A 26,635-nucleotide genomic window follows, 5' to 3' on the forward strand; every position below is an offset into this window, starting at 1 on the left:
GAGTTCTAGCTCCTGTTGAGAAAGAGACAGAGAGAGAGAGAGAGAGAGAGAGAAAATGAGAGTGAGAATGAATGAATATAAATGAGAAGCTACATTGAGGTCCATAGCTTCTAACGTCTGGCACCATAGCCTTCAACTATGTGAAAACCAGCCCTGCTCTTTGGAACAGTTTGCAAATGGCGTAGGAACAAGGTTTGCATCCTGATTTTAGTCTGAATGCAAGAACAGACAGCCCCTTTGACCCTCAGTGGGGAAGTTTTCTTGGAATGAAGCAGAAGGAACAATATTACTGGTGCCTCCTGAATATTGAAAAAGAAGAGACATTAGCAATTCCAGACACTTCTCCATTGGTCCGCTGCACCTTCTTCCTTCCTCTGCACTTGATATTTTTAGTTTTACAAACCACTAGGCAGAGGCAAGCATGGTTTTTTCCTTTCCAGGGCAAGGTGGGGGCTCTCAAGAAGTGGCGGGTGCTCCCTGGAAAGCCCAGATGTCGACTTCACAGCCCTGGTGCCAGTTAAGGGTGACATGCCTGGCCTTTAGAAATCATGTTTCTCAAAATTCCTTCTCTGGAATCTAGGATCCCTGCTAGTGCCTTTAGAACATGGTCTTCAAAGAAAGAAGATTTAAGAAAAATATCTTGCCCCATCCTCCAGAAAAGGGTTGCTGGACCCGGGAGTGGAGCTGGAAGAAGCCAGCAGGAGAGGGAAGTGGGCATCCGCTTGGAGGGTGGCCTTGGCCAGTGAATCAGACAAGCAGACGGCAAAGCTGGGAGGCTGAAGGGAGGATGAATGCCCTTCCTCAGCTGTAATCCTGCATCCATGTTTTCAATAACTAGACCCTTGTTCTCAGACTTGGAATTTTTTTTTTCAGTCATTGGTGGATTTTCTGTCTAACATTTTATGAAAATTTTCAAGCATCCAACAAAGTTCAAATAATTTTTACTTGGAATAGTTTTGGTTTTTTTTTTTGGAGACAGAGTCTTGCTCTGTCACCCAGGCTGGAGTACAACAGTGGTGTGATCTTGGCTTCCTGTGACTTCCGCTTCCCAGGTTCAAGCGATTCTTCTGCCTCAGCCCCCCAAGTAGCTGGGGTTACAGGTGCGTGCCACCACGCCCGCCTAATTTTTGTATTTTTAGTAGAGATGGGGTTTCACCATGTTGGCCAGGCTCGTCTTAAACTCCTGACCTCAGGTGATCCACCCACCTTGGCCTCCCAAAGTGCTGGGATTACAGGCGTGAGCCACCGCCTCCGGTCTTACTTGGCATAGTTTTATACCCTTCACCTAGATTGTCAATGACATTTTTTGATATTTTCTTCACTTTATATCCATCCATCCCTCCGTCTGTCTATCCATGTTATTATTTAGATGCATTTCCGAGTAAAATGCAGACACGGGTATACTCCCCTGTACACTTCAGCGTATCATTGGAGTTTGGTATTTGTTTACAGTTTTTCCTGTTGATGTAAAATTTACATACAATGAAATGTACACACGTCAAGTGTACTTTTGCTGAGTTTTGACATATGCATGCACCCATGGAACCCAACCCCGTGAAGAGCTAGACCATCACCGTCACTGACAGCTCTGACAGCTACCTCGCACCTTGCCCAGGTGGTCTTCACCCCTTGTCCCCTTAGAGGCAACCACTGTTTGGATTTTTTCCGCTATAAATAAGTTTTCCTATTTTAGAATTTTATGTAAATAGAATCATACAGTATATAATTGTGCTGGGGCCTCCAGTGCTACCCCCAGGCTGAATGATTCATTAGCAGGACTCACAGAACTTAGAAAAGGTATTACACTCCCAGTTAGACTTATTACCGTGAAAGAATAAAGATTAAATTCAGCGAAGAGAGGAGACACGTGGGGCAAAGTCTAGGAGAAGACAGGCATGAACTTCCAGTTGTCCCTTCGAAATGGAGTCCTACTGGGCACACTTGATTCTCCCAGCAATGATGTGTGACAACACGTGGGAAGCATTGGCCACCAGGGAAGCTCACTGGAGCCTCAGTGTCCAGGGTTTTTGTGTAGACATTAGCACCTGTGTGACTGACTTTAGCGACTCAGTCTCCAGCCCCACAGAGTCCAAACTGATACAGCTGGGCCAGGGCCGCAGGGATACAGAAACAGGTGTTCACTGTAAGCCAAGCTGTTAGCGTAAGTGATCTGGTCAGACAGAGAGAGCAGGGCCCGAGGCCTTGAGCATACAAAACCCCTCTTATCAGGTAGGACATTGCAGTGGCTCAGAGGTTATCTCCCAGGAGCCAGTCCTGAAGACAGGCCTTTTTTGGAATGTACAGGGTTTGAGCAACCTAGTCCTGCTGAGTTAACCCTTTCCATCACAGTAGTCTTTTGTGTAAGGCTTCTTTTACCCAACGTAATGTTTTTGAGACTCATCCATATTGTTGCATGTATCAGCAGTGTTGTTCATTTTTATTGCAGAATAGTATTCCATTGAGTGAACAGACCACAGTTTATCCATTCACATGTTGTTGATACCTGGATTGTGACCAGTTTCAGTCTATTATGAGCAAATCTGCTATGAACATTCTTACACAGTTCTTTTGGGTAAATACCTAGCAGCGAAATTACTGGGTCATAGGGTACATGTATGTTCACCTTTGTAAAATTCTGCCAGACCTTTTTTTCAGAGGGATTGCAATATTTTACACGTCCTCCATCTGCTGCAGCTGTTCAGTATCCTCACCAGACCTTGGTGTTATCAGTCTTTTTAATTCTCACCATTCTGGTGGGTATGAAATCGTATCTCGTTGTGTATTTCAGTTTCTTTCTTTCTTTCTTTCTTTTTTTTTTTTTTTTTTTTTTGAGACAGAGTCTCGCTCTGTTGCCCAGGCTGGAATACAGTGGTGCAATCTCAGCCCACTGCAACCTCTGCCTCTCGGGTTCAAGTGATTCTACTGCCTCAGACTCCTGAGTAGCTGAGATGACAGGCGGCCGCCACCGTGCCGGGCTGATTGTTGTATTTTTAGTAGAGATGGGATTTTGACCATGTTGGCCAGGCTGGTCTCGAACTCCTGAACTCAGGTGATCCGCCCACCTTGACCTCCCAAAGTGCTGGGATTACAGGCATGAGCCACCGCACCTGGCCTCAGTTTCTTTTCAATTTAGAAAGGTCAACATCTAGTCCTAAGAGAGATGACAGCATGTTTCTTCTAGGATCTGAAAACACAAATCCAATGATTTGATGTATCCTTGCAAATTTTCCTATTTTAATTTAAAATGGGGGAAGACAAAGAAGGAGAAGGAGGAAGAGAGTTTCCTAAGGGAGCTGGTGAACTGGACCTGTGGGGATGGAATTCTGCTTTTTCTTCAGGACATATGTGTGGGGTTGCCTGAAATGTGTCAATGGTTCTTACAGTTTGGGACCAGTAGTGCCAACCCTCCAAGGCTTGTGCAGCCCCATTTCCTCCTGCTGCAGGCTCTCAGTGTCTTCTGAGCAGATTTCCCTTCTCAGTAGCAAAGCTGTGGGTTTCCTGCCTGCGATAGTGACCTCAGGGAGCTCCTGGGGCTGATGTGGTATTGGGATGGAGGGTCCTGGGTGTGTCCACCTTTCTCCTCATAAGCCCTCTGTGAGGAGCCGAATTCCCTCCTCTGTCAAATAGGAATAACCCTTCTGTGTCTACCTCCCATGGCAGCTGTGATGATCAGAAAGAAATGCATCTGAGAAAGGGGGAGGACATGTGAAAGGTGTCCCTGGTAGGAGATGGGGAGGTAGGCCATGTCCTCCCAGGGCTCCGTGGCACTCTGTCTCTCTCTCTCTTTCCAGGAGTCCGCTCAGAATTTGATCAGATCGACACATCCAACCCAAACTGTGTGGTAATTGCAGACGCAGGAGAAAGCTTTTCTTATCAAAACATGAATAACGCCTTCCAGGTGCTCATGGAGCTGGAAAAACCTGTGCTCATATCACTGGGAAAAGGGTAAGTTGGCTCCAGGGAGAGTCATTTCTCGGTGCTTTAGATGATGCTGTGCCAGTCTCCAACTTGCGGAATCAGGCAGAGAAGGATGCAGAAGGGGAGGTGGGAGGAGCACCGGTGATCTTCTTTTCCCTCCCTTTTTCATGCTTTCGCTCTTCATTTCTTTATTCCTCTCCTTTAATCATTTCTTTAGGAAATAGGAACACTGTCTTCAGGAGCTGGTTGATCAAGCTTCCATGTGGAGTCTAGACTAGAAGAGGGCGTCATTGCAGAGGGAGACCCTCTGGAGATCTCAGAGGCCAAGTGTTGATTGTCCCAAGTTTAGAGCAAAGAAGGAGAAGGTGCATTTGCATAGGATGTAGCAGGGTGTTGGAGAATGCTCTCAAGGGTTGTCTAATTAGTAAAACATAGGCTTGAGGGCCTACCCAGTCTGGGCACCGACAGTCTCTGGCCACAGATCACTGTCTCTGTAAAGTTGTGATTTTGTGATCAGTGTTTTGTCTGAGCCTTTAGCACATGCCTTGCCATCTCTTTCTTAAACAAAACAGTGTTGGTTATTTTTAACATTTTTCTTACACTGAGATAGCACATGTTCATTGAAGAAAAATTAGACAATACAGATGAGCAAAAGAAGAAACCAGAAAGTATTTTTAGTCCCACTGCACGAGGAAAACACCTGTCCCTATTTTGGTGTATGTCCTTGCAAGTGGCTTCCTGTGCGAATAGACTATTATGGATGGAGATGTTCACAGCATCAATGTCACACTTGACCTTGTTTTGTCACCTGTTTTTTATTGTTCACCAAACAATATTTGTGACTGACTTAGCATGCAGCAAATGGATATGTCTTGGGGCATGGTTATCTATGGTGTGGCTATCTTGTGTATATATATATTTTTTAAGACTGAGTCTCGCTCTGTCACCCAGGCTGGAGTGCAGCGGCGTGATCTCGGCTCGCTGCAACCTCTCCCTCCCGGGTTCAAGCGATTCTCCTGCCTCAGCCTCCTGAGTAGCTGGGACTACAGGCGCCTGCCACCATGCCCAGCTAATTTTTGTATTTTTGGTAGAGGCGGGGTTTCACCATGTTGGCCAGGATGGTCTCAATCTCCTGACCTTGTGATCCGCCTGCCTTGGCCTCCCAAAGTGCTGGGATTACAGGCATGAGCCACCGCACCCAACCTCTTGTAATTTTTTTCTTTTTTTTTTTTTTTTCTGCTTATAAGTTTATTCAATGCAAAATAACCCTCACCAGTTTTACTGAGGTGGCTGACCATGTCCACGACCAAATACGCCTGTAAACTGAAATTCGGTTGCTGACCCATTCCCAGCCTCAGCTTTCTCATTGGCACCAGGGGGACAGCACTCCATCTGTGGGTGTCTCTTTCTCTCTATGGCTGTCTGTCTGTGGGTGTCTCTCTCTGTCTGTGGGTGTCTTTCCCCATCTGTGGGTATCTCTCTCTGTCTGTGGGTATCTCTCCCATCTGTGGGTGTCTGTCTCTGTCTTTGGGTGTCTCTCTTTGTGAGTGTCTCTGTCTGTGGTTGTCTCTGTCTGTGGGTGTCTCTCTGTGAGTGTCCCTGTGAGTGTCTCTGTCTGTGGGTGTCTCTCCTCATCTGTGGGTATCTCTCCCTGTCTGTGGGTGTCTCTGTTGGCTTCCCCTCTTGTGGGTCTTGCAGGTCGGTCACGCTCCAGACCTTTAGGCCGCAGCCTGCCAGTCTCCGGACCGCTGTGGCATGGGGTAGCAGACACGCTCCCCAGGGGCAGATGGTGGTAATCGCAGAGATTCTGGATCCCCATGTGGGTGAGGTACCAGTAGAAATGTCTCCAGGCAAACTCCTTCCTGCAGCCTCAGGACCTGAGAGACTGCCTGGCCTTCATGACGTGAAGGTTGGGCACATTCTCATCTGCCAGCTCCGGGTCTTAGGCAGGTGGACATTCTTCTTGGCTACCGTGACTCCCTCCTTAAAAAGGAGTTCATAAATAGCAATCTGGTTCTTCTTAGGCATCAACATCTCTGCGGCTGTAGGGTCCAGGTCCGGGGCTGGAAAGCATGATTTTTTTCTAACTGATCCCTGCTGATGGCATCTAGATTGTTCCTGGTTTTTCACCATACCAGGGCTGTGATGAGCATCTTGGTGCATTTCGGATGACGTCTCCAGATACAGTTACAGAACGAGTATTTTTGAGGTTCTTGAGGCATGTTGCCAAGTTGTTTCCAGAAAGCTGCACAGACTTATTCTGCACAGCCTAGAATTCTAGAATCACAGGGTTCTGCACAACCTAGAGTTCTGGAATCACAGGGTTCTGCACAGCTAGAATTCTAGAATCACAGGGTTCTGCACAGCTAGAATTCTAGAATCACAGGGTTCTGCACAGCCTAGAGTTCTGGAATCACAGGGTTCTGCACAGCCTAGAGTTCTGGAATCACAGGGTTCTGCACAGCTAGAATTCTAGAATCACAGGGTTCTGCACAGCTAGAATTCTAGAATCACAGGGTTCTACACAGCTAGAATTCTAGAATCACAGGCTCCCAGGGTTGCAAGGACACTTTGGAGTGTCTACCTGAGCATCTCATGAAGTGTGGGAATTCCGAGGCGGTGGCGGAGGAAGTGTTTTCCATCTTCGGTGCTTTCGGTGCTTCTGGTGACAGCGCTCACTGCCTCTGCTTGCTGTACGGGACCAGCTGATGGAACCGACAGGGAGGGACTTTTTATCTGGCCATTGGCCACTGCCACACACTTTGTGTACCCCGTTTTGTGTAATTCTGACTACAACCTTGTGGGATCTAGGCAGGTCATTGCTGTTTTGCAAGTGGGGTTGTTGAAGCCACAGGAGATGAAATAAGCTGCTGTCCCCCAGCCATTGAGTGCTGATAGGATCAGGAGTGCCAGTTGGTGTGGCTGACCCCAGACCCTGTGCGTGTTACCTCTAAGCTACATTCTAGAGCAGACTTTTTGCCCACACAAGCCTTAAATGTGGGCTGGGGACAGTGGCTTACGCCTGTAATCCCAGCACTTTGGGAGGACAAGGTGGGCAGATCACCTGAGGCCAGGGGTTCAAGACCAGGCTGGCCAACATGGTGAAACCCTGTCTCTACTAAAAATACAAAAATTAGCCAGGTATGGTGGTGCGTGCCTATAGTCCCAGCTACTCGGGAGGCTGACGCATGAGAATTGCTTGAACCTGGGAGGCAGAGGTTGCAGCAAGTCAAGACTGCGCCATTGCACTCTAGCCTGGGCGACAGAGCAAGACTCCATCTCGAAAAAAACAACAAAACCTTAAATGTATTTTTGAGGCTGTGTTTAAAAATGGGGATATTTTACACAAAATATCCAGATTTCTGGATTCTTTTGAAGAATCAGAAGATCTGACAATACTGAGCCTCACATTCCTGCACACACAGCAGCCGTCGCTAGAGCCACTGCCTCCATTAGTTTGAATTTACTGCAGACCCCACTCCTCCCTGTCGTCCCTGTCTCCAGACCACAGAGTTAGTTGTCATTGATCGTGTGCCATTTGTTGTTTTTTTCAAAGTAGAGAAGTACTTCTTCACGCTGTGTCTCTATCAAAAATGGACAAGTGAAAGATGTTTCAAGAAATGAAAAGATTTTAGTAACAAAAAATTTCTAGTGTGTTTCTCATATAAATAAAATGTGTCCTGTATGTAGTCAGGGTTCCTCAGAGAAGCCCGAAGCTACAGGATATAGCTATGTAGAGAGATTGTGGAGGCTTGGCGAGTCCAAAATCTGCAGGGCAGGGCTGGCAGGCTGGGGACTCAGGAATGCGCGCAGCAGAGTCCTAAGGTGGTGTGCTGGTGGGATTCTTGCTCGGGGAAGGTCAGTCTTTGTTCTTGTAAAGCCTGCAACTGGTTGGATGCGGTCCACCCACATTGCGGAAGGGAATGTACTCTCCTCCTAGTTCACCGATTTAAATGTTAATCTCATCCCAAAACACCTTCATAGAAACATCCAGAATAATGTTTGACCACATATCTGGGCACCGTGGCCAGATTAATTTAATGACATATTAAATTAACCCTTGTAGTCCCTTTTTAAACTTACACCCATTGCAATTTAGGTCACTGCTATGGAGCAAGCCACAGAACCTGGCCTCTTAACTCATTTACCCGGGCTGACCCTTTAGGCCTTTGAGTCACCAACACCTCACTAGAGAACAAGCATAATGAAGAAGCTCTGCTGTAATTCGTTAATGTTAACACTTTTTTCTTTAAAGATGTCTCATGCTGAGCTTGGTGGCACATGCCTATAATCCCAGCACTTTGGGAGGCTGAGCTGAGAGGATGGCTTGAGCTCAGAGGTTCGAGACCAGCCTGGGCAGCATAGTAAGATTCTGTCTCTACAAAAAAGAAAAGAAAAAAAAGTTGTCTCATAATTATTAAAAACCACTATTCCAGATCATGGATAATAATAGTCAGAACAGGTATATTGTTGAAGAAGAAGAAAAAAAACCCGGAAGCAGTCGCTTTCAGCTTTGTAATACCGCAGCAAATGTCATAGTAGACAAGGGTTTGTTTAAAGTAGGAGATTAGTGGAGTCTCTGCTGATGGGGGTTCTGGGTGTTTAAAAACCAGAGAAAGGAACCGGCAGTTTTAGGGACTAGGTCCCAGCTTCTCAGGACAGCCTGAGGACCCTCCAAGAGCTGCCATCACCATGCTGTCCTCGGCTGTGGGTCACTGCTGGTGAGGTCCATCCTGCACTGCAGGACACAGGGGCACAGGCTGAGCGGTGCCCACCAAGGAGGCAGGAGCAGCGGGTGGAGGCGCCGGGGCAGACTGTCCCTCTCCTGGAAATGGAGTGATTTACATTTGGCATCTGTTTGGACCCCAGAGTGGGAATTGGCTTTGTAATTTCTTCTGTCATGCTGCTCTCAGAAAATTAAGCTGTTTACCCGACAGACTATGGAAGGTTAACGGCTCTTCTGGGAAAGGTCAAGTGGTCATTTGCAGGGAGGCTGTGCTGAATAATCTGAAACGGCAGAAGAATAAAGCATAAAATCGCAACTGACTCCTCCTCCTGGGCTTCCCCCTTTCTTTCCAGCATCCACGGGTTCCTCTTTGTGGCTAGAACATTCACGTCCTAAGTGGGGCTGCCGTTGGCTGGGTTAAACCAGTAACCAGTAACAGGAGAAATACGTCGCATCTCTAGTGTGTGGAGATTACCGGGCCTTTATATTAAAAAAAAATTTTTAAGTGCTTATATTTGCTCTGTCTCTAAAAAATGTTTCCAGGTAACAGTTGGCCTCAAGATGCCTTTTTGTTTTTCTGAATGAATAAGGAATAAAGAAAAATTCTGGGCACTATAAAATCAAGCCCAGATTCAGTTTTTTAAAAAATAAATGTTCAAGTTTCCATTTTGACTTCTGGAAGTTTGTGTTCTCCTTGGACTCTAAAGATTAGCATGCAAAGACAAGGTTTTGATTGTGTATTTTAAGTTGCACGTTCAGTTTTTTTAAAATCCCATCCAGGTCTAAATTTAAACATAAGAAAATCCAGGTTTCTTTCGCTTTAGAAGAGGCTGCAGGGAACGTGAGGCCAGCGGAAGTGGCGCCGCGTGGGTCCCCTTAGGAGGTTTTGCCAGATGATGGGAGGTGCTTGCTCCCGTCCACCCAACCTCTAGCTCCTCCAGCCGGCCCCAGGGTAGCTGAGGGACAGGGGTCTGGGCCCAGAAGCCCCCAGAATCCTCAGCTCCAAACAGAGCTGTACCTGTCGCGATGGAGTAGTTTTGTTGATTTCAGGTTTTCTTTTGTTGCTGGGTAAGCATTTCCTGTGTGGGGTACATTCTTTCCTCCGTCCTGGCTTACTTCCACACATCACTTCATTAGGGAGGCCCTCCCTACCCACCTCGATGCCCTCCTTCTCCTGGCACAGGTGGGCAGGAGGGGACGAGGGTCATGGCCTTTGAGGGCCTGCAGAGGGCCTTGCCTGTGGTGGCGTGGCCACCCTGGTCCTCAGCAGGGTGCTCAGTGGATTCCAAGGTGCTCCCTGGACCTGGACCTCCCCTTCACTTCCTTTTAGCTCAGGTCTCAGCTTTCCATGCCTCTGCTGCCTCCCTGAACCCAGCCTGTCCCCCGCCCTGTTCAAGCAGACTGCCCCTCCCCTGGGTCCTGCCCTTTAAAGTTTGTCTGTGGGCTTCTTTGCTTCCCCACCAGACTGTGAGTCCCTGCGGAGCAGGCTGGGGCTGGGAATATCCCTGAGTCCTGCAAAGGGCTGTGGAGCATCTGGGATCGTTAATGCCAAGGGGGACCAAGGTAACCTGGGCCATTTGCAGCACCAGCCAGTGCAGGCCCCAGGACCCGGTGTCCCCTCACCGTTTCCTGAGAACTCTGGACCCCACTAAGGAAACCATCAGACCAAAGTAGCTGATTGTCCAACTGGGAAAAAGAAAAGGCAGTACTTTTTTAGGCCATGTAAATGCAAAATATACATTTGAAGTCTGCGTTTAAGATATGAACTTAGAGATTTCTAAGCCTGTTTTTGGGGGTCACTCTAAAAGGGAGGGCATTTGCAGGTCCCCCCTCTGTGAGCATTCACAGCATCCCAGCCAGCCTGTATCCCTGTGCCGTGACCCCAGAGCACAGAGCCTCAGAGGCTGTGGAACAGGCCTGGGGTTCACGTGGAGAGTCCCAAGCCCACGTCATGACAGGAGATGCCCACACCTTCAACAGACTCCAAGCTCCAAAGCTGCCTAACAGGAGTGGCAGGGGACCAGCCCTGGCAAGGCCCAGGTTTGGCTGAAGCCCGTACCTGCAGCCCAGCTTGTAAGTTTAGCCGGGAAGCATCTGAGGCAGGCAGTGGAGGACGCACAGGGGTGAGCGGTTCATCTCACAGGTGTGGCTGGGTGCCTGCTACAGCTTCAAGGCATCAGGTGGGGCAGAAAGGGACAGGCAGGGTGCCCAGGAGTGGCGGAGCTGGAGGAAGGGCACAGCCCCAGGGCAGCTCCCGAGGAGCTCAGTTCTCACACCCCAGGTGGTCACAGAACACATTTCAGCCCCCAAATTGAACAGGGCTGTGTTCATTTTTTCCTTCCCCCAGCTCATCTTATTGCTTGTGTCAGCCTGGGTGAAAGGTTATTTATAATAATATTCTCCTGTCTCATCTGGGCAGCTTCTGCATGGAAGGTACCGAGTTAATAACTTTGCATGCATTATTTTGTTCAAGCTTCACAGCAATCCGTGAGGTAGGTATTGTTTGTTGTTCGTTTTGCCCATTTTACAGATTAGGAAACTGAGGCCCACAGGCGTAAGCAACCCAAAGTCACACCGTTAGAAGGCAGCGAGATCTGAATGCTCAAGTCAGCATGCGCTCTTCTTCCCTCTCGTTTTCTGCATACGTGCTTTCTCCACGTCTCCCAAATCCTAAGGGCATGGCAGGAGGAGAGAAACTGATGTGATGGTGGATGGCAAAACATTTTAGTGGTTCCAAGAATCAAGCCCCCTTGTGTATTCTTGGCTTTCAATGAACTGCGTCTTCAGAGCAGCGCAGGTGAAACCACTTTCTCGCCTCATTGTAGTCAATTGGCTTAGTTCAGCCAGAGCCAGGTCTGGCCCACCATGTGTCTGGACTGTGAGTGCCTTGAGGCTCAGTGATCGTAGGGTGAGCCTGGCCGGGCTACAGCCAGCCACCAAGCCAGCCCTGGGCTCAAAGAGCAGTGAGGCCATTTTGAGAGAGGAATGCTCCCTCGTGCAGAGCCTGTCTCCACCTCCATGAGACGGGAAGGAACAGTTGTCTTCTCATAAAAGCATCTGGCGCCCATGAAACCTGGCACCTCGCTTGACCTCCGGCTAACGGGATGCGGCAGGGTGCTGTGGAACTAATGGAGTTCTCTTCTTCAGCCAGCAATTAGGGGTTAATTATTAGCAATTAGGGGTTCGCCACATACCCCGTGGACCTGCTGTTCCTTCCCAGGACACAGGTCACTTTTCATTCTCTGTGTTAGCAACTGAAACCGTCTGCCCTCTGGGTCCCCTGTTAATCATTGCAGCAGGGTCCCCACGAGTCTGACAGCAGGGTTGCGTTCTGTGCGACCTGTGGCATCCCTGGAGCTGCTGGCTGCTGCGCTCGCCCCACTGGGTGTGGCGGCCTGCCGCCCGGCTCTGTGGTGCTGGTCCCCTGCAGTCATTCTCAGCGTAGCGCCTGGACTGCCCCTCAGCCGCGGCTTGGCTCTGCAGCCAGCGGGACAGGCCCGGTGCTCAGCTCCCGATACTTAGCATCCTGAGGTCAGCTCCCCCGTGCTCAGCTCCCCGTGCTCAGCATCCCGTGCTCAGCATCCTGTGCTCCGTTCTGCTCTCTCCTAGGCGTTACTACAAGGAGACCTCTGGCCTGATGCTGGACGTTGGTCCCTACATGAAGGCGCTTGAGGTACCAGCCCTGGTTCTGTCCCAAGCTCTCTTCAGACCTCAGGGCACCTGGGACTTTTTGGGTCTTTGTTGAGAAGAGGCTGTGCTTAATTAACGTACAAATGGCCTTTTGTGTTTCCACAAAGGCTGCCTTCCTATTCTGGGCTCCCCTAGCCGGGCCCTCGGGCCCTCAGCTGTCCTCCTCCCTCCCCATCTCTCCCTTCCCATCCTGCCCATCCTCCCCATCCTCCAGTGGGCGCAGTCCCCCCTGCCCGCCGTGGACCCTGCCGCTCTCCCAGCTGCTCTCTGCCACACTCCTCTCGGGCTTGTGGCTTCCGTATCAGTGCTGACCACCGCTCTCGTTCCTGACCCTGGGCATCTGCAGCACCTCAAGCTTGACGGGTCCTCACTGGCCTCCTTCCTGACTTCCCCTTCAGTTTCCAAGGCCATCTGTGGCCAGGCCTCCGGGTGGGGCTCCCCTGGGTCCACTCTGGCCCAGGTCCCATTAGCTGCCCCAGGTCAGCCTCACATCCCGTCCCATCCTCACAGCTGCAGCCACTCCTGCCTGCCTGCCGTCAGGTGGGAGGGAGAGGCAGACGAGCAGATGGAGCCCTGTGATGAGCTGCGAGTGGGCAGGGGAGAAGAGGGGGAGAAAGGATGAGAGGACGGAATTGCAGGCGAGTGAGCAGAGCACTGCTCTGCTGGCCCTTGGGAGCCCTGTAGTTTTGCCAGCTCTTGGATGCCTTCTGCTGTGGGTAGGCCTTTGAGTGGATGGCAGGGTGCCTGGTGCTAGGGGACCTGAGTGACCCGGGCAGCCCTTTCTGGAGTTGTGAGGCTCCTGCCTGTGAGACGAGTTCTCAGGCCCACAGCATCCTGCTGCTTCAAGGCCCTTGACTCTTGGGGGCACATTTGGGACAGTGTTTCCGTGGCTGGGCATACACCTGTTCCTTGATCCCAAACTTATGCCATGTCCCTCTCTCTTTTCCCAGTATGCCTGTGGCATCAAAGCCGAGGTGGTGGGGAAGCCTTCTCCTGAGTTTTTCAAGTCTGCCCTGCAAGCGATAGGAGTGGAAGCCCACCAGGTAGGTTGGCGCCTTGTGAAGTGGGTCAGGGGAGGCAGCCCCGTCAGGGAGGCCCTGGAGCTTGGAATGGATTGCAGGACTCAGGCAGCCTGTGGGGTTGGCCAGGCAGCCAAGCGTGGGCTCCCTGTGAAAGCTGACCTGGCTGGGAAGGAGGGGGAAGACAGCAAACGAAATCCACTGAATAGTTTCAACCGTGAAGTTACTTTCAGTGTGAAAGCAAGAAGCAGAAATGCCTGCGGCTTTTCCTGAGTTTTTGCTGCTTCTCTGAAAGGATAAGAATTGACAAGTCCTATCAGTGTGTTAATATATCTCACTGGCAAGACAGTGTAACAGCAAGATTACAACAATATGGAGGAAATAATAAAGTCACTCATTTTGCGACCTTTATATTTTGACTATTTTGGGATAGATTGCCTTTCAAACTTCCAAATTTTAGAAAGGAAAAAGAATCGGTTATGATTTTATTGTCTACACCTACCCCAACCCTAAGTGAGTCTGGCTTCGTCCTCCAGTGGGTTTTCTTTTCTTTTTCTTTTTTTTTTTTTTGAGCCAATGTCTCCATTTGTCACCCTGGCTAGAGTGCAGTGTAGTGGCACAGTCATGGCTCACTGCAGCCTGGACCTCCCAGGCTCAAGCGATCCTGCCATCTCAGTGCCCCCTTAACCCCCTTACTAACCAGGCCCCCCCGCCCCCCACCCCAACTGAGTAGCTGGGACTACAGGTATATGCCACCACGCCCGGCAAACTTTTTTTTTTTTTTTTTGAGACAGAGTCTCACTCTGTCACCCAGGCTGGAGTGCAGTGGCGCTGTCTTGGCTCACTGCAACCTCCACCTCCTGGGTTCAAGCAATTCTTCTGCCTCAGCCTCCTGATGAGCTGGGACTACAGGCGTGCACCACCACACCAGCTAATTTTTTATTTTTAGTAGAGACAGGGTTTCACCATGTTGGCCAGGCTGGTCTCAAATTCCTGACCTCAGGTTATCTGCCCGCCTTGGCCTCTCAAAGTGCTGGGATTACAGGTGTGAGCCACCATGCCCAGCCCCGGCTAACTTTTGTATTTTCCATAGAGATGGGGTTTTGCCATGTTGCCCAGGCTGGTTTTAAACTCCTAGCTCAAGCCGTCCTCCTGCCTCGGCCTCCCAAAGTGCTGGGATTACAGGCATGAGCCACCACACACAGCCCCCTCCAGCAGGTTTTCTGAAAGATTGTAAGGAATAGTGGGCAGCCGGCACGGTGGCTCACGCCTGTAGTCCCAACACTTTGGGAGGCTGAGGCGGGTGGATCACTTGAGGTCAGGAGTTTGAGACCAGCCTGGCCAATGTGATGAAACCCCATCTCTACTAAAAATACAGAAAAACAAAAAAAATTAGCTGGGCGAGGTGGTGCATGCCTGGTAATCCCAGCTACTTGGGAAGCTGAGGGATGAGAATTGCTTGAACCTGGGAGGCAGAAGTTGCAGCGAGCCGAGATCATGCCACTGCACTCCACCTGGGTGATACAGCGAGACTCCTTCTTTAAAAAAAAGAAAAAAGAAACAGAGTCCACAGCTGCCCCAGGCTGTCCTGCTGCCTCCTCAGAAGTGGGCAGCAGAAGCATGGGTTGGGGGTCCCTCAGGTGTCAAGCCTGGTGCATGTTTCCCCTGTGTGCATTTCGGTCCAGAACACTGGTGCCTCATGGTGCTTTGAGAAAGATGGCCCAAAGCTGCCAAAATCTAGACACTGCACCTGCACCTGCCCTGAGATCCATAGAGATGTCAGAAGATGCAGGCTGTCTGGAGTCCCCAGAAAACACCTGGGAAATGTCACATTAGTCTGTTGAGAAGGAAAGGTTTGTGTTTTGAATGAGTGAGAACTGCAGCAATAAATAACCTGGCTTTTTACTACCTTGCTTCATAGGGCAGAATTTCTTTTTTTATTAGAGATTTCAAACATACAGAAAAGTAGAGAGAATGATACAGACACCCCATTATATCCATCATCCAGCTTCAGTGGTTAAGATTTTGCCACATTCCTTTCTTCTATCCTCTTTTTTTTCCTTTTAAAAAATTTACTGGCTGGGTGTGGTGGCCCACGCCTGTAATCCCAGCACTTTGGGAGGCTGAGGCAGGTGGATCACCTGAGGTCAGGAGTTCAAGACCAGCCTGGCCAACATGGTGAAACCCCGTCTCTACTAAAATATAAAAATTAGCCGGGTGTGGTGGTATGCACCTGTAATCCCAGCTACTCAGGAGGCTGAGGCAGGAGAATTGCTTGAGCCCTGGAGGTGGAGGTTGCAGTGAGCCGAAATCGCGCCACTGCATTCCAGCCTGGGCGACAGAGTGAGACTCTATTTCCAAGTAATAGTAATAGTAAGATAATAAATTTACTAATTTTTTTGCTGTCATATTTTAAAGCAAATCTCAATTGTATCCTTTCATATTGTAGCATGACATTTAAAAAAGTCACGATTTTTGGATGTAAATACAATACATTAAAACTCCTAACATGGCCAACAAGCACACAAAAAGATACTCAATGTCATCATTCATCAGGAAATGCAGATCAAAACTCCAGTGAGAGACCACTTCACACTAAGATGACTGTATAGTTAAAAAAAGAAATAGAAAATAACAAGTGTTGGCAAGGATGTAGAGAAATTGGAACCCTTCTCTATTGCTGCTGGGAAGGTGAAATGACAATGTTGCCACGGAAAGCCACTTGGTGGTTCCTCAAAGTTAAACATAGAATTTGCCGTATGACTCAGCAACCCATTTCCAGGTCTATACCCAGAAGAACTGAAACAGGTGTTCAAACAAAAACTTGTACACAGATATTCATAGCAGCTCCATACACAATAGCCAAAAGGTAAAAAAAAAAAAAGCCAAGATACCTGCCCATCAACTGATGAAAGGATAACCAAATGTGGTATGTCCATACAGTGGAATATTATTCAGCCATAAAGAGGAATGAAGTTCTGACACATGCTACAGTGTAGATGAACCTTGGTAGCATTATGCTAAGTGAAGGAAGCCAAACACAAAAGGACACATACTGTATTCTTCCATGTATAGCAAATGTCTAGAATGGGCAAATCCATAGAGATGAAAAGGAGATTAGTGGTTGGCAGGGGTCAGGGGCGCAGGGGAATGGGGAGTGCTGCTTCAGGGTATGAGGTCTCCTTTTGGGGTGATACAAATATTCTGGAACTGGGCCGGGTGTGGCGGCTCACACCTGTGACCCCAGCACTTTGGGAGGCTGAGGAGGGTGAATCACTTGAGGTCAGGAGTTCGAGATCAGCCTGGCCAACGTGGTGAAACCCCGTCTCCACTAAAAATACAAACATTAGCCAGACGTGGTGGTGTGCACCTATAATCCTAGCCACTCGGGAGGCTGAGGTGGGAGAATTGCTTGAACCCAGGAGGTGGAGATTGCAGTAAGCCGAGATCGTGCAACTGTGCTCCAGCCTGGGCGACAGAGCCAGACTCTGTCTTAAAAAAAAAAAAAAGAAAAGAAAAATATTCTGGAACTGGACAGTGATGATGGTGGCACGACGTTCTGAATGTGCTCGATGCCAGTGAATTGAATACTCTGGTCACAGTCATAAATTTTATGTAATGTGTATTTTACCACAATAAACATTTTAAAACCACCTAAAAAATTAACAGTGATTTTTGTTAGTATTATTTAATAGCAACCCATATTTAAATTTCCTTGACTGTCTCAGAAATGCTCTTTTACCGTTGATCTGTTGGAATCCAATCTGAAGAAGCTCCGTGACTTGTGTGTCGTTTTTATGTTTCCTGAGCCTCTCTTTTTAGCCCTCCATCATAGAACATTTGAAATATCTATGTCAGTAGAGAGGGCAGCTCAGGGAACTCCTAGGTACCCATCACTGTGCTTTAATAATTATCAACTAATAACCACTTTAAAATTGTTTTCAACTTTTCATTTTGAAGTAACTTGACACACAAAAAGTTGCAAACATAGTACAAAATGTTCACATGTACCGTTCACCAGCTTCCCCATCATCATCGAGCAGTGATAAAACCGGGAAATCAACACTGGCACAAGGCGGTTAGCTAACCTAGAGACCTTATTCAGACACCACCAGTCATCCCACTCATGGCTTTCTGGGGACATGTTGCATGTAGCAGTCATGACCCTAGTGTGTCCTTTATCTGTGAACTCTGATCACCTGTTGAGGAGGTGTCTTCCAGAGTTCTCTACTGTCATTGCTATTTGTCCCTTTCAGTAATTATCTTTTTTTTTTTTTTTTTTTTTTGAGACGGAGTCTCGCTGTGTCACCCAGGCTGGAGTGCAGTGGCGCTGTCTCAGCTCACTGTAAGCTCTGCCTCCCAGGTTCACGCCATTCTCCTGCCTCAGCCTCCCAAGTAGCTGGGACTGCAGGCGCCCGCCACCATGCCTGAGTAATTTTTGTTTTTGTATTTTTAGTAGAGATGGGGCTTCACCATGTTAGCCAGGATGGTCTCGATCTCCTGACCTTGTGATCTGCCCGCTTCGGCTCCCAAAGTGCTGGGATTACAGACGTGAGCCACCACGCCCAGCGTTTTGTTTGTTTGTTTGTTTGTTTGTTTGTTTTTTGAGCAGGAATCTCATCCTGTCACCCAGGCTGGAGTGCAATAGCATGATCTCGGCTCACTGCAACTTCCTCCACCTCCTGGGTTCAAGTGATTCTCCTGCCTCAGCTTCCTGAGTAGCTGGGATTACAGGCACCTGCCACCAAGCCCGGCTAATTTTTGTATTTTTAGTAGAGATAGGGTTTCTCCATGTTGGCCAGGCTTGTCTTGAACTCCTGACCTCAGGTGATCTGCCTGCCTTGGCCTCCCAAAGTGCTGGGATTACAAGCATGAGCCACCACATCCAACCCTAATAAGTATCTTGTGGGAAAGTTCTTTGACACTATGTAAATATTCTCTTTCTGATCATTAGTTCTAATTTTGGCATCTCTTGATAATTCTTTTATTTTTTTATTTTTTGAGACGGAGTTTCACTCCTGTTGCCCAGGCTGGAGTGCAATGGTGCCTGGGCTCACCACAACCCCCTCCTCCTGGGTTCAAGCAATTCTCCTGTCTCAGCCTCTTGAGTAGCTGGGATTACAGGCATGTGCCACCACGCCCATCTAATTTTGTGTTTTTAGTAGAGACAGGGTTTCTCCATGTTGGTCAGGCTGATCTCAAACTCTCAACCTCAGGTGATCCGCCCGCCTCGGCCTCCCAAAGTGCTGGGATTACAGGCATAAGCCACCACATCCGGCCTTCATTGGTGTATTTTATGTGTGGCCCAAGACATTTCTTCTTCCAGTATGGCCCAGGGAAGCCAAAAGATCGGACACCCCTGCTCTAGAGGTTTATGACCAAAATACTGTATTTAAAGCTGCTGGGAATAATTCTTTTTTGTGGGTGGTATTCCCCCAAGTGGATGCTCTTTGAATTCATTTTCATTTTGATGTTTAGAGAATTGGCTTAACATTTACATTTGTTTTGTAGTTATGTAAAACATTTATATGGTTCTAAAATCAAATCCACAAAGCAAGACATATTCAAAGAAGTCCAACTTCTTTTCCTTCTATTTTGTTTTTACCTGTCTCTTGTAGGTAGCCATGTTTATAAATATTATAGCTATAAATATTTTATAAATATAGCTTACTTTTTTATTTAAAAAATAAGCAACTATGTATATATTTGTATTCCCCTCATAGGATGAATTTAAGAGACAATAAATTCTCAAAATAATGTGTTTATATATATAGAGAAAGGCTAATGCTTTAATCTAAGTTTAAAAATCAGTATTTAAAAGTTTATAAGTAGGCTGGGCATGGTGGCTCACACCTGTAATCCCAGCAGTTTAGGAGTCCAAGGAGGGCAGATCACCTGAGGTCAGGAGTTCCAGACCAGCCTGGCCAACATGGCGAAACCCCATCTCTACTACAAATACAAAAATTAGCCGGGCATGGCAGCAGGTGCCTGTAATCCCAGCTACTCAGGAGGCTGAGGTGGGAGAATCACTTGAACCCAGGAGGCGGAGGTTACAGTGAGCCGAGATCCTGCCACTGCACTCCAGCCTGGGTGACAGAGTGAGACTCTGTCTCAAAAAATAAAATAAAATAATATAAGTGGTATGATCACAACCATCTCAAACAGCCCCCTTCCCCCGACCCAAAGCCCAAACAAAAACAAAACCCTGCCACTGCCTGGAAAATAAGACCTGGCCGGGTGCCGTGGCTCACGCCTGAAATCCCAGCACTTTGGGAGGCCGAGGTGGGCAGGTCATTAGAGCCCAGAAGTTTGAGACCAGCCTGGGCAACATGGAAAAACCCCGTCTCTACAAAAAAATGCAAAAAAATAAATAGGCAGATGTGGTGGCATGTGCCTATGGTTCCAGCTACTTGGGGGGCTGAGGTGGGCAGATTGCTTGGGCCCAGGAGGTTGAGGTTGCAGCGAGCTGAGATTGCACCACTGCACTCCAGCCTGGGCAACACAGTGAGACCCTGTCTCAAAAAAAAAAAAAAAATAGGAAAGCAAGAAGGAAGGAAGGAAAGAAGGAAGGAAGGAGGGAAGGGGAAGGGAAGAGAGAGGAGGAGACGAGACTGGCTGTCCAGATGGCATTGATGGTGATATTTGGATGGTCTGACCTTGGGTGGTCTCCCTGCCTTTTTCTTGTGGCATTTTCAGTTATTTTCACAGTCAGCTTCCTTCACATTTCGAATGAGATACAGCCCACCTCACCGCCGAAAGAAGACCCCTCGTGGGGGTCTGGTGAATCTGGGTTTGTCGTTTTCGGATGCTGGGGCAGTGTGTCTGGGAGGGAGCGGGGCTGTGGATTCCTGGTGGGTCACCGTGGCTGCTTGAGGCTTTGGTCCCTGCCGCTGCCATCCACCCTGAGCATCTGTGGCCCTGGAGAGCGAAAGACTTGTTTCCTCTGGTGGCTCCGAGCATATGTGGCAAAGCTGTGTCTTATTTACCTCCCACATCATCATCCTCTCCTACCCTCATATGACATTTCTGCCTGTTCCCTTGACAGTGGAGTAGCAGCTGCATGTTCCGAACGTCCCCACCCTGCCATTTTCCTAAAATGCTCACTAACGTTATTTGACTCTCAGGATGTGTAGACATTTTAAAGCTGTATTTCAAGATAAGGCCATTTCAAATGAACTGTGTCTTATGCACAGGGTAATAATGCTCTGTTCCTGGCTTTTTTATTTTTGATGAAAAATGCCTGCGAGGACCTCTCTTGCTGCTGAAGTGCCAGGCTGTGGCAAACCTTAAAATTTTCCAGCTGCTTTAATCAATAAAGTTATCACCAGTCATTTCCCTTGATCACTGCTGCTTCCCGAGACCCTGACCTGCTTCTTGCTGCTGAGTTTTCAGTCTGCACTCAGAATAGATTTAACTCCCCAAATCCAATTTTCATTTTAACCTTTCCTCAGTGGCCTAGAAATCACAGATTGCTGCTATTATGCTAATAGATTGGAATTCAAACCTCTTAGAGGCAACCTGGCCCTTTCTAGGATTCAGTAATAAGGCAAAGAATAACATACCTTAAAGGTTACTTCTAGAAATATCTAATTCTCACGGTTTAAGCTTCTGAATCAGTGGATGGTTTTATAGCTTCATATGAGCGCCCAAGTGATGTGAAGGTTTTGGCAGTTCTCCATCATCATAAGAAGTTCTGTGGGATGCAAATCCTGCAGGTTTAGTGGAGATTGAGACTGTTCAAACCAGAGCACTTAGTTATATGTGGCAGCCAAGAACCCTCGCCTGGAGGGGCCCGTTTCACAGGTGAGGAGCCTGAAGCTTAGAGATGAAACACCTTGTCATAGGCGCTTTGCATTCCCACCATGAGGTTAAGACAGGATTTCTCAGGCTGGGCGCAGTTGCTGACACCTGTAATCCCAGCACTTTGGGAGGCCGAGGTGGGTGGATCACAAGCCCAGGAGTTCGAGACCAGCCTGGGTAACATGGTGAAACCCTGTCTCTCCAAAAAAATACAAAAATTAACTGGGCATGGTGGCTGGCACATGCCTGTGGTCCCAGCTGCTCAGGAAGCTGACACACGAGAATCACTTGAATCTGGGAGGCGGGGGTTGCAGTGAGCCGAGATGGTACCACTGTACTCCAGGCTGGACAAGAGAGTAAGACCTTGTCTCAAAAAAAACAACAACCTCCCCCCCCGCCCCCCCGGATTTCTCAGCCTCGACACTTGGTGTTTTTGGACTGGGTCATTTTGTGGTGAGGGGATGTCCTATGCATTGTAGGGTGCTAAACAGCATCCCACTGTCCACCCACTACATGGGACCACCCCCTTCCCAAGCTGTGAAACCAAAATTGTCTGTAGACATTGCCAGATGTGCCCTGGGGAGAACTGCAGTATTAAGAGAACGGTTATGGAGAACTCTAGTACTGAACCCAAGATTACTTTGCCAATGAGGAGTGAAGCCAGGCACCAAACCATCGTCTTCCAGCCCCATCCAGTGCTCTTTGCCATAGCCCAACTCTCAGGGAGGGCCAGCGGTGCAGCAGAATTTCTTAGGGAGGTGGGGAGGGTAGGGAGGATTTCAGGTTGGGGGGTAGGGAAGATTTCAAGTGGGGTGGGTAAGGAGGATTTCAGGTTGGGGGGGTAGGGAGGACTTCAGGTGGGGGGGTAGGGAGGATTTCAGGTGGGGGGTAGGGAGGATTTCAGGTAGGGGGTAGGGAGGATTTCAGGTGGGGAGGTAGGGAGGATAGCAGGTGGAGGGGTAGACAGGATTTCAGGTTGGGTAGGGAGGATTTCAGGTGGGTGAGTAGACAGGATTTCAGGTGGGTGAGTAGACAGGATTTCAGGTGGGGTGTAGGAAGGATTTCAGGTTGGGGGATAGACAGGATTTCAGGTGGGTGAGTAGACAGGATTTCAGGTGGGGGGGTAGACAGGATTTCAGGTGAGGGGGTAGGGAGGATTTCAGGTGCGGGGGTAGACAGGATTTCAGGTGAGGGGGGTAGGGAGGATTTCAGGTGCGAGGGTAGACAGGATTTCAGGTCGGGGGGTTAGAGAGGATTTCAGGTGGGAGGGTAGGCAGGATTTCAGGTCGGGGGTATAGACAGGATTTCAGGTCGGGGGTATAGACAGGATTTCAGGTCGGGGGGTTAGAGAGGATTTCAGGTGGGAGGGTAGGCAGGATTTCAGGTCGGGGGGATAGACAGGATTTCAGGTGGGGGGATTGGGAGGATTTCAGGTGTGGAGGGTAGACAGGATTTCAGGTGGGGGGTAGGCAGGATTTCAGGTGAGGGGGTAGACAGGATTTCAGGTGGGGAGGGTAGGCATGAGGCTGCGGTGATCTTCATGGTTTGCGCCCTCAGAACTGCCTGTGAAAAATGGGGGTGAGGTTTGAAGGCTTATCCAGAGGCCTGGCCATATAAACTCAAAGGTGCCCTACCATTTTGTTCCCTGATTCTCAGGGCATCAGTCCTGACTATAGGGGTCTGGGGACAGTCTGTACCCCTAGGGGCAGGCTGGTGAGTGGGGAGTACATGTCTGTCCACATGGGGGCCACTCCGGGCCAGTTCTTTCTGCTGTGGCCTCCCTCCCCTATGGGTGTTTCCACTGAGGCCTCCCCACGAACTCTGTTGGCTGAGCCCCACCTCTCAGCCGTGGGCATTTTCTTTGGATTGTCAGTGTGGGGATGACCCTGCTCAACTCCTAACTGGGAGCAGGCTGGCCTGCTGGGCCATGCCCACTTCCAGCACTGAAAGAATGGGCCCAGGAGGGGGGTCAGCCCTCCTGCAGCTCTGGTTTGAATTGGAAACTGTCCACCAATGCCTGGCACCTGGCACCTAGCCCTGCAGCTGTGGGTCTGAAACTGACAGGAGTTGCAGGAGCTTCCGGCCCTGGCTTTGTCTTTGTGATGTGTCCTAGTCATAAGGTGCTCTGAGACCTCATGGCTTAGTTTTCCTTCAGAGTTTTTTCTCCCTTGGAGCCTTTTTTTTTTTTTTAAGTAGATTTTATTTTCTTCTCAAAACACAAGTATTTAAAATATCTGATTATGAAGCAACTCATGCTCATTAAAGGAGCTAAGAAAAATTCAGGAAAGTACAAGAAGAAAAGAAACCACTCATTTCACCAGCCCAGAATAACACAAATCATGCTTGATCTTGCCAATTTTTTGTGTCTATATATACATTTTTAACACAAAATTGGGATAATCTTGTATCTGCTGTTTGAAACCTGAGTTTTCCCCCTTAATATCCTATTGGGGACAATTTTTGTTAACTTATATTTTAGGTTCAGGGATACGTGTGCAGGTTTGTGATACAGGTACATTGTGTGTCTTGGGGGTTTGGTGTGCAGATTATTTTGTCTTCCAGGTCATAAGCCTAGTACCTGTTGGGGTAGTTTTTCAATCCTCACCCTCCTCCCACCCTCCACCCTCAGGTAGGCCCTGGTATCTTGTTTTCCTGTGTCCATGTGTATTCAGTATTTAGCCCCCACTTATAAGTGCAAACACACAGTATTTGGTTTTCTGTTCCTGCATTAGTTTGCTTAGGATAATGGCCTCCAGTTCCATCCCTGTAGCTGCAAACGACATGACCTTGTTCTTTTTTAGGGGACAGCTTTCTTTGTGCTTATTGAAGCACTTTAATGAAGCAGTTTTCACAGCTGCATACTATTCCACTGTTCAGACTCCCATCATATTCTTGACCATTCCCTATTGATGGAGATGAGGCTGCTTCCAGTTTCGCTCTTGTGCATAACCCTGATGAACACATCTTGTATGTACATCCTCTTGTACATTTCTAATTATTTGCTCCAAATCCTAGTGGTGTGGCTGGGAGGCTGTGATGCATGTTGCTTATTTCTGTTTCAGAAAGGTGTGTCCGTTCACCTTCCTCACCTGCTGCGTATACAGATGCTTGTTTCCCCACATCCTTACCAACACCATGATTTCTGGCTGTTTTTTTTTTTAAAGTGGTCTTTGAGTTTTGCTGTTAGTCTTGTTCCTTATGAAGGTGTCCGACCACAGTGGCAATCACTCAGCATCGCACTGTCTCCAGGTCTCTGTGGGAGCCTGGATTCCTTTGGGGCCTGGATCCAGGGCTCATCCTAGAGTGAGCCGTCATCTCAGGGCATCTCCCTGGGGGATATGTGCCCCCCCGGAGCTGCAGTTACAGACACTGAGCTCGCTCCACCTTCACCACCCAGCCCTGCTGCGTCCCGCCCTAATCCTCCTGGCAGAGCCCCTGGATAAGGAAAATATTTGTGAACCACGGAAGCTCTTTGGCGCTGGAATTTTGCACTCCAAAGCATCGCCGCCTGTTAGACAATGTTTCCCTCCAGCACCTAGGACACTGAAGAGGAGACCAGGGCAGGCAGGCAGATGTGTAAGAGGGAGGATTGACTGCTGTAGCACCCGACCCAGGACACCTGCCTCTGGGACTGTGGCGCCTCCATCCGGCTCTCTGGATTCTGGGTTCTTGGGGGTCCGACCTTTCATTTTTTTCTCCGCCTCACCCCCCACCATGTCGTGTCTGAAAGGAAGCGAAGCCCAGCCCTGGCAGGTGGAGTATTTTTATTTCCCCTGACAGCGCACCTCCTGACCTCTGTCTTCTTGCCAGTGATTTTTTAAATCCTAAATGATTTGGCAATAATTGCTCCTCCTCGCGTGATTATTGCCCTTCACCGATAGTAAATCTGGGAATCCCCTGGGGTCCTGAGCGCACTTTGGTATGCGGAGCCCACAAGCTGGCCTGGACAGGCATCGCTGCTCCAGGCAGCTGTGCACCCAGCCGGCCCTGGCGTCCCGGCCCCCAGCCTCCGCCTCCCTCGCCGACAGCTTCCCGGGGCTCTGCCTGGATGCAGCCTCGCTTTATCCCGCACAACCTCCACGCTGTTCCTGCATGAGAACTCTTCCTCCAAGAGACCACGTTCCTCTGGTCCTGTCTCCGTGGGCCACATCCACAAATGTTCCAGCCCAGGAAGAACCAAGTCTCTATTCTGGGAGGGAAACCTGTGTGCTGTCTGGTTTTGTATGTGGGAGGAGCATGCACACAGTTTTATTTTCCCCAGAAGCATGGAGGTGTAGGATGACATGTAATATTTGGAAGACCCATTCCATTTCCAAGGAACCTTCTAGCAGGATGGCCCTGGAGTCTCTGGCAGCAGTGGACATGGTCCTGAATTGGAGTGCTGTGAATGTTCACTGCTGACCTCACGGTTTGAAGACAATTCCTTGAGAAGGGCAGAGGGGACCCGAATACGGGGCCTCTGGCCGGCCCTGCTGCCAGATGCCAGCAGCCGTGGGGGCTTGCCCAGCCAGCCCTGGCTTTTCCCAACCCTTAGAGTGCCCCTTGTGCATGCAGCAGACACTGGTGCTGGTCCCATTCCCGGGAGCACGCGGTGCCACTGGCTGTGTCTTGCCTGGCCAGGTGTTGGTTTGATAGACTCGAAAACCTCATTTGAATTTGGCAGGATTTTCCCTAACATCAGTCATTCTGGAAAAAACACTTTGAATTTTTACCATATCTGGGTATTTTTACCATATCTGGGTACTTGCCACTAGCTCTATTTACTTCACGTTTCTTAAAATTGATTCATTTTATTACTTAAATAAATGTATTTTAAAAGGAACTTTTGATGACTACTATAAATGGAAAACCAGAATCTCTCACTTACCATAATAGATTAATCTAAAAATAAAGACCACATGATTACATTAAAATGTATGTCCTTGCTCTGCCTGGAGTCAAATAGTATGTCACTCGTGTGCATGACACACTCTGGGAAGCACAGGGGTGGGTGGAGGAAAGATCAGAGAAAATCCGTGGAAAGTATGAAGTAGAGAGCACCACACCAGGAAGACGTGGTTTTATTTCAGTACCTCATGTCTCGCGGTGGCTTGCGGCTACCAGTAATTGGCAGAATTCTCAATGTTGTGGCCCTCAGCCACCTCCTCCGAGCTCTCTCTCAGTGCCACCATCCGCCGTGGCTTCTCTGAGGGAGGCCCCTCTGGCCTCTGCTTGACTATGATACGTGACGAGTCCATGCCGAGTGGCAGAAAAGCTCCGTTTTCAGCTGAAACTGCCTCCCTGGCCTCAGGGGGCCTCATTGGCTCTGTCTTTGTACTTTCTCACGGCTCCTGATGATTCCTTGGTTATCTGAAGGCCTGTTTGGGAGACGGTTCCCAGGACAGTTGCTTCAGGCTTATATGTGTGTGCTTTCTGGAATTCACGGCATGGCCTGCCCTGGTGAATGGTGGGGAGATGGGTAGTGAACACGTGTGGTAGCCCC

At 48.9% G+C, this 26,635-nt stretch overlaps 2 protein-coding genes across 5 annotated transcripts in view; both read left to right on the top strand.

Moving 5' to 3' along the window:
• LHPP (phospholysine phosphohistidine inorganic pyrophosphate phosphatase) overlaps positions 1 to 26,635 on the top strand; it is a 154,784-nt gene that overhangs the window by 24,725 nt on the left and 103,424 nt on the right. For 2 of the 4 annotated variants that reach the window (XM_016919563.4, XM_016919565.4), the window contains exons 3-5: positions 3,792 to 3,945; positions 12,254 to 12,317; positions 13,285 to 13,377. In XM_016919563.4, the coding sequence (XP_016775052.1) occupies positions 3,792 to 3,945; positions 12,254 to 12,317; positions 13,285 to 13,377 (311 nt within the window). Of the gene's footprint in view, positions 1 to 3,791; positions 3,946 to 12,253; positions 12,318 to 13,284; positions 13,378 to 13,576; positions 13,765 to 24,215; positions 25,976 to 26,635 lie in introns of those variants that run through there. The other 2 variants (XM_009459449.5, XM_508095.9) reach the window with 2 other exon arrangements.
• On the top strand, positions 5,206 to 6,017 carry LOC112204577 (uncharacterized). The gene has a single exon (XM_024346667.3). It carries the CDS (start codon positions 5,333 to 5,335, stop codon positions 5,918 to 5,920), a length of 588 nt encoding a protein of 195 aa, XP_024202435.2. The 5' UTR covers positions 5,206 to 5,332; the 3' UTR covers positions 5,921 to 6,017.

This window comes from Pan troglodytes, chromosome 8, assembly GCF_028858775.2.
Source record: "Pan troglodytes isolate AG18354 chromosome 8, NHGRI_mPanTro3-v2.0_pri, whole genome shotgun sequence".
Classification (NCBI taxonomy): Eukaryota; Metazoa; Chordata; class Mammalia; order Primates; family Hominidae; genus Pan; species Pan troglodytes.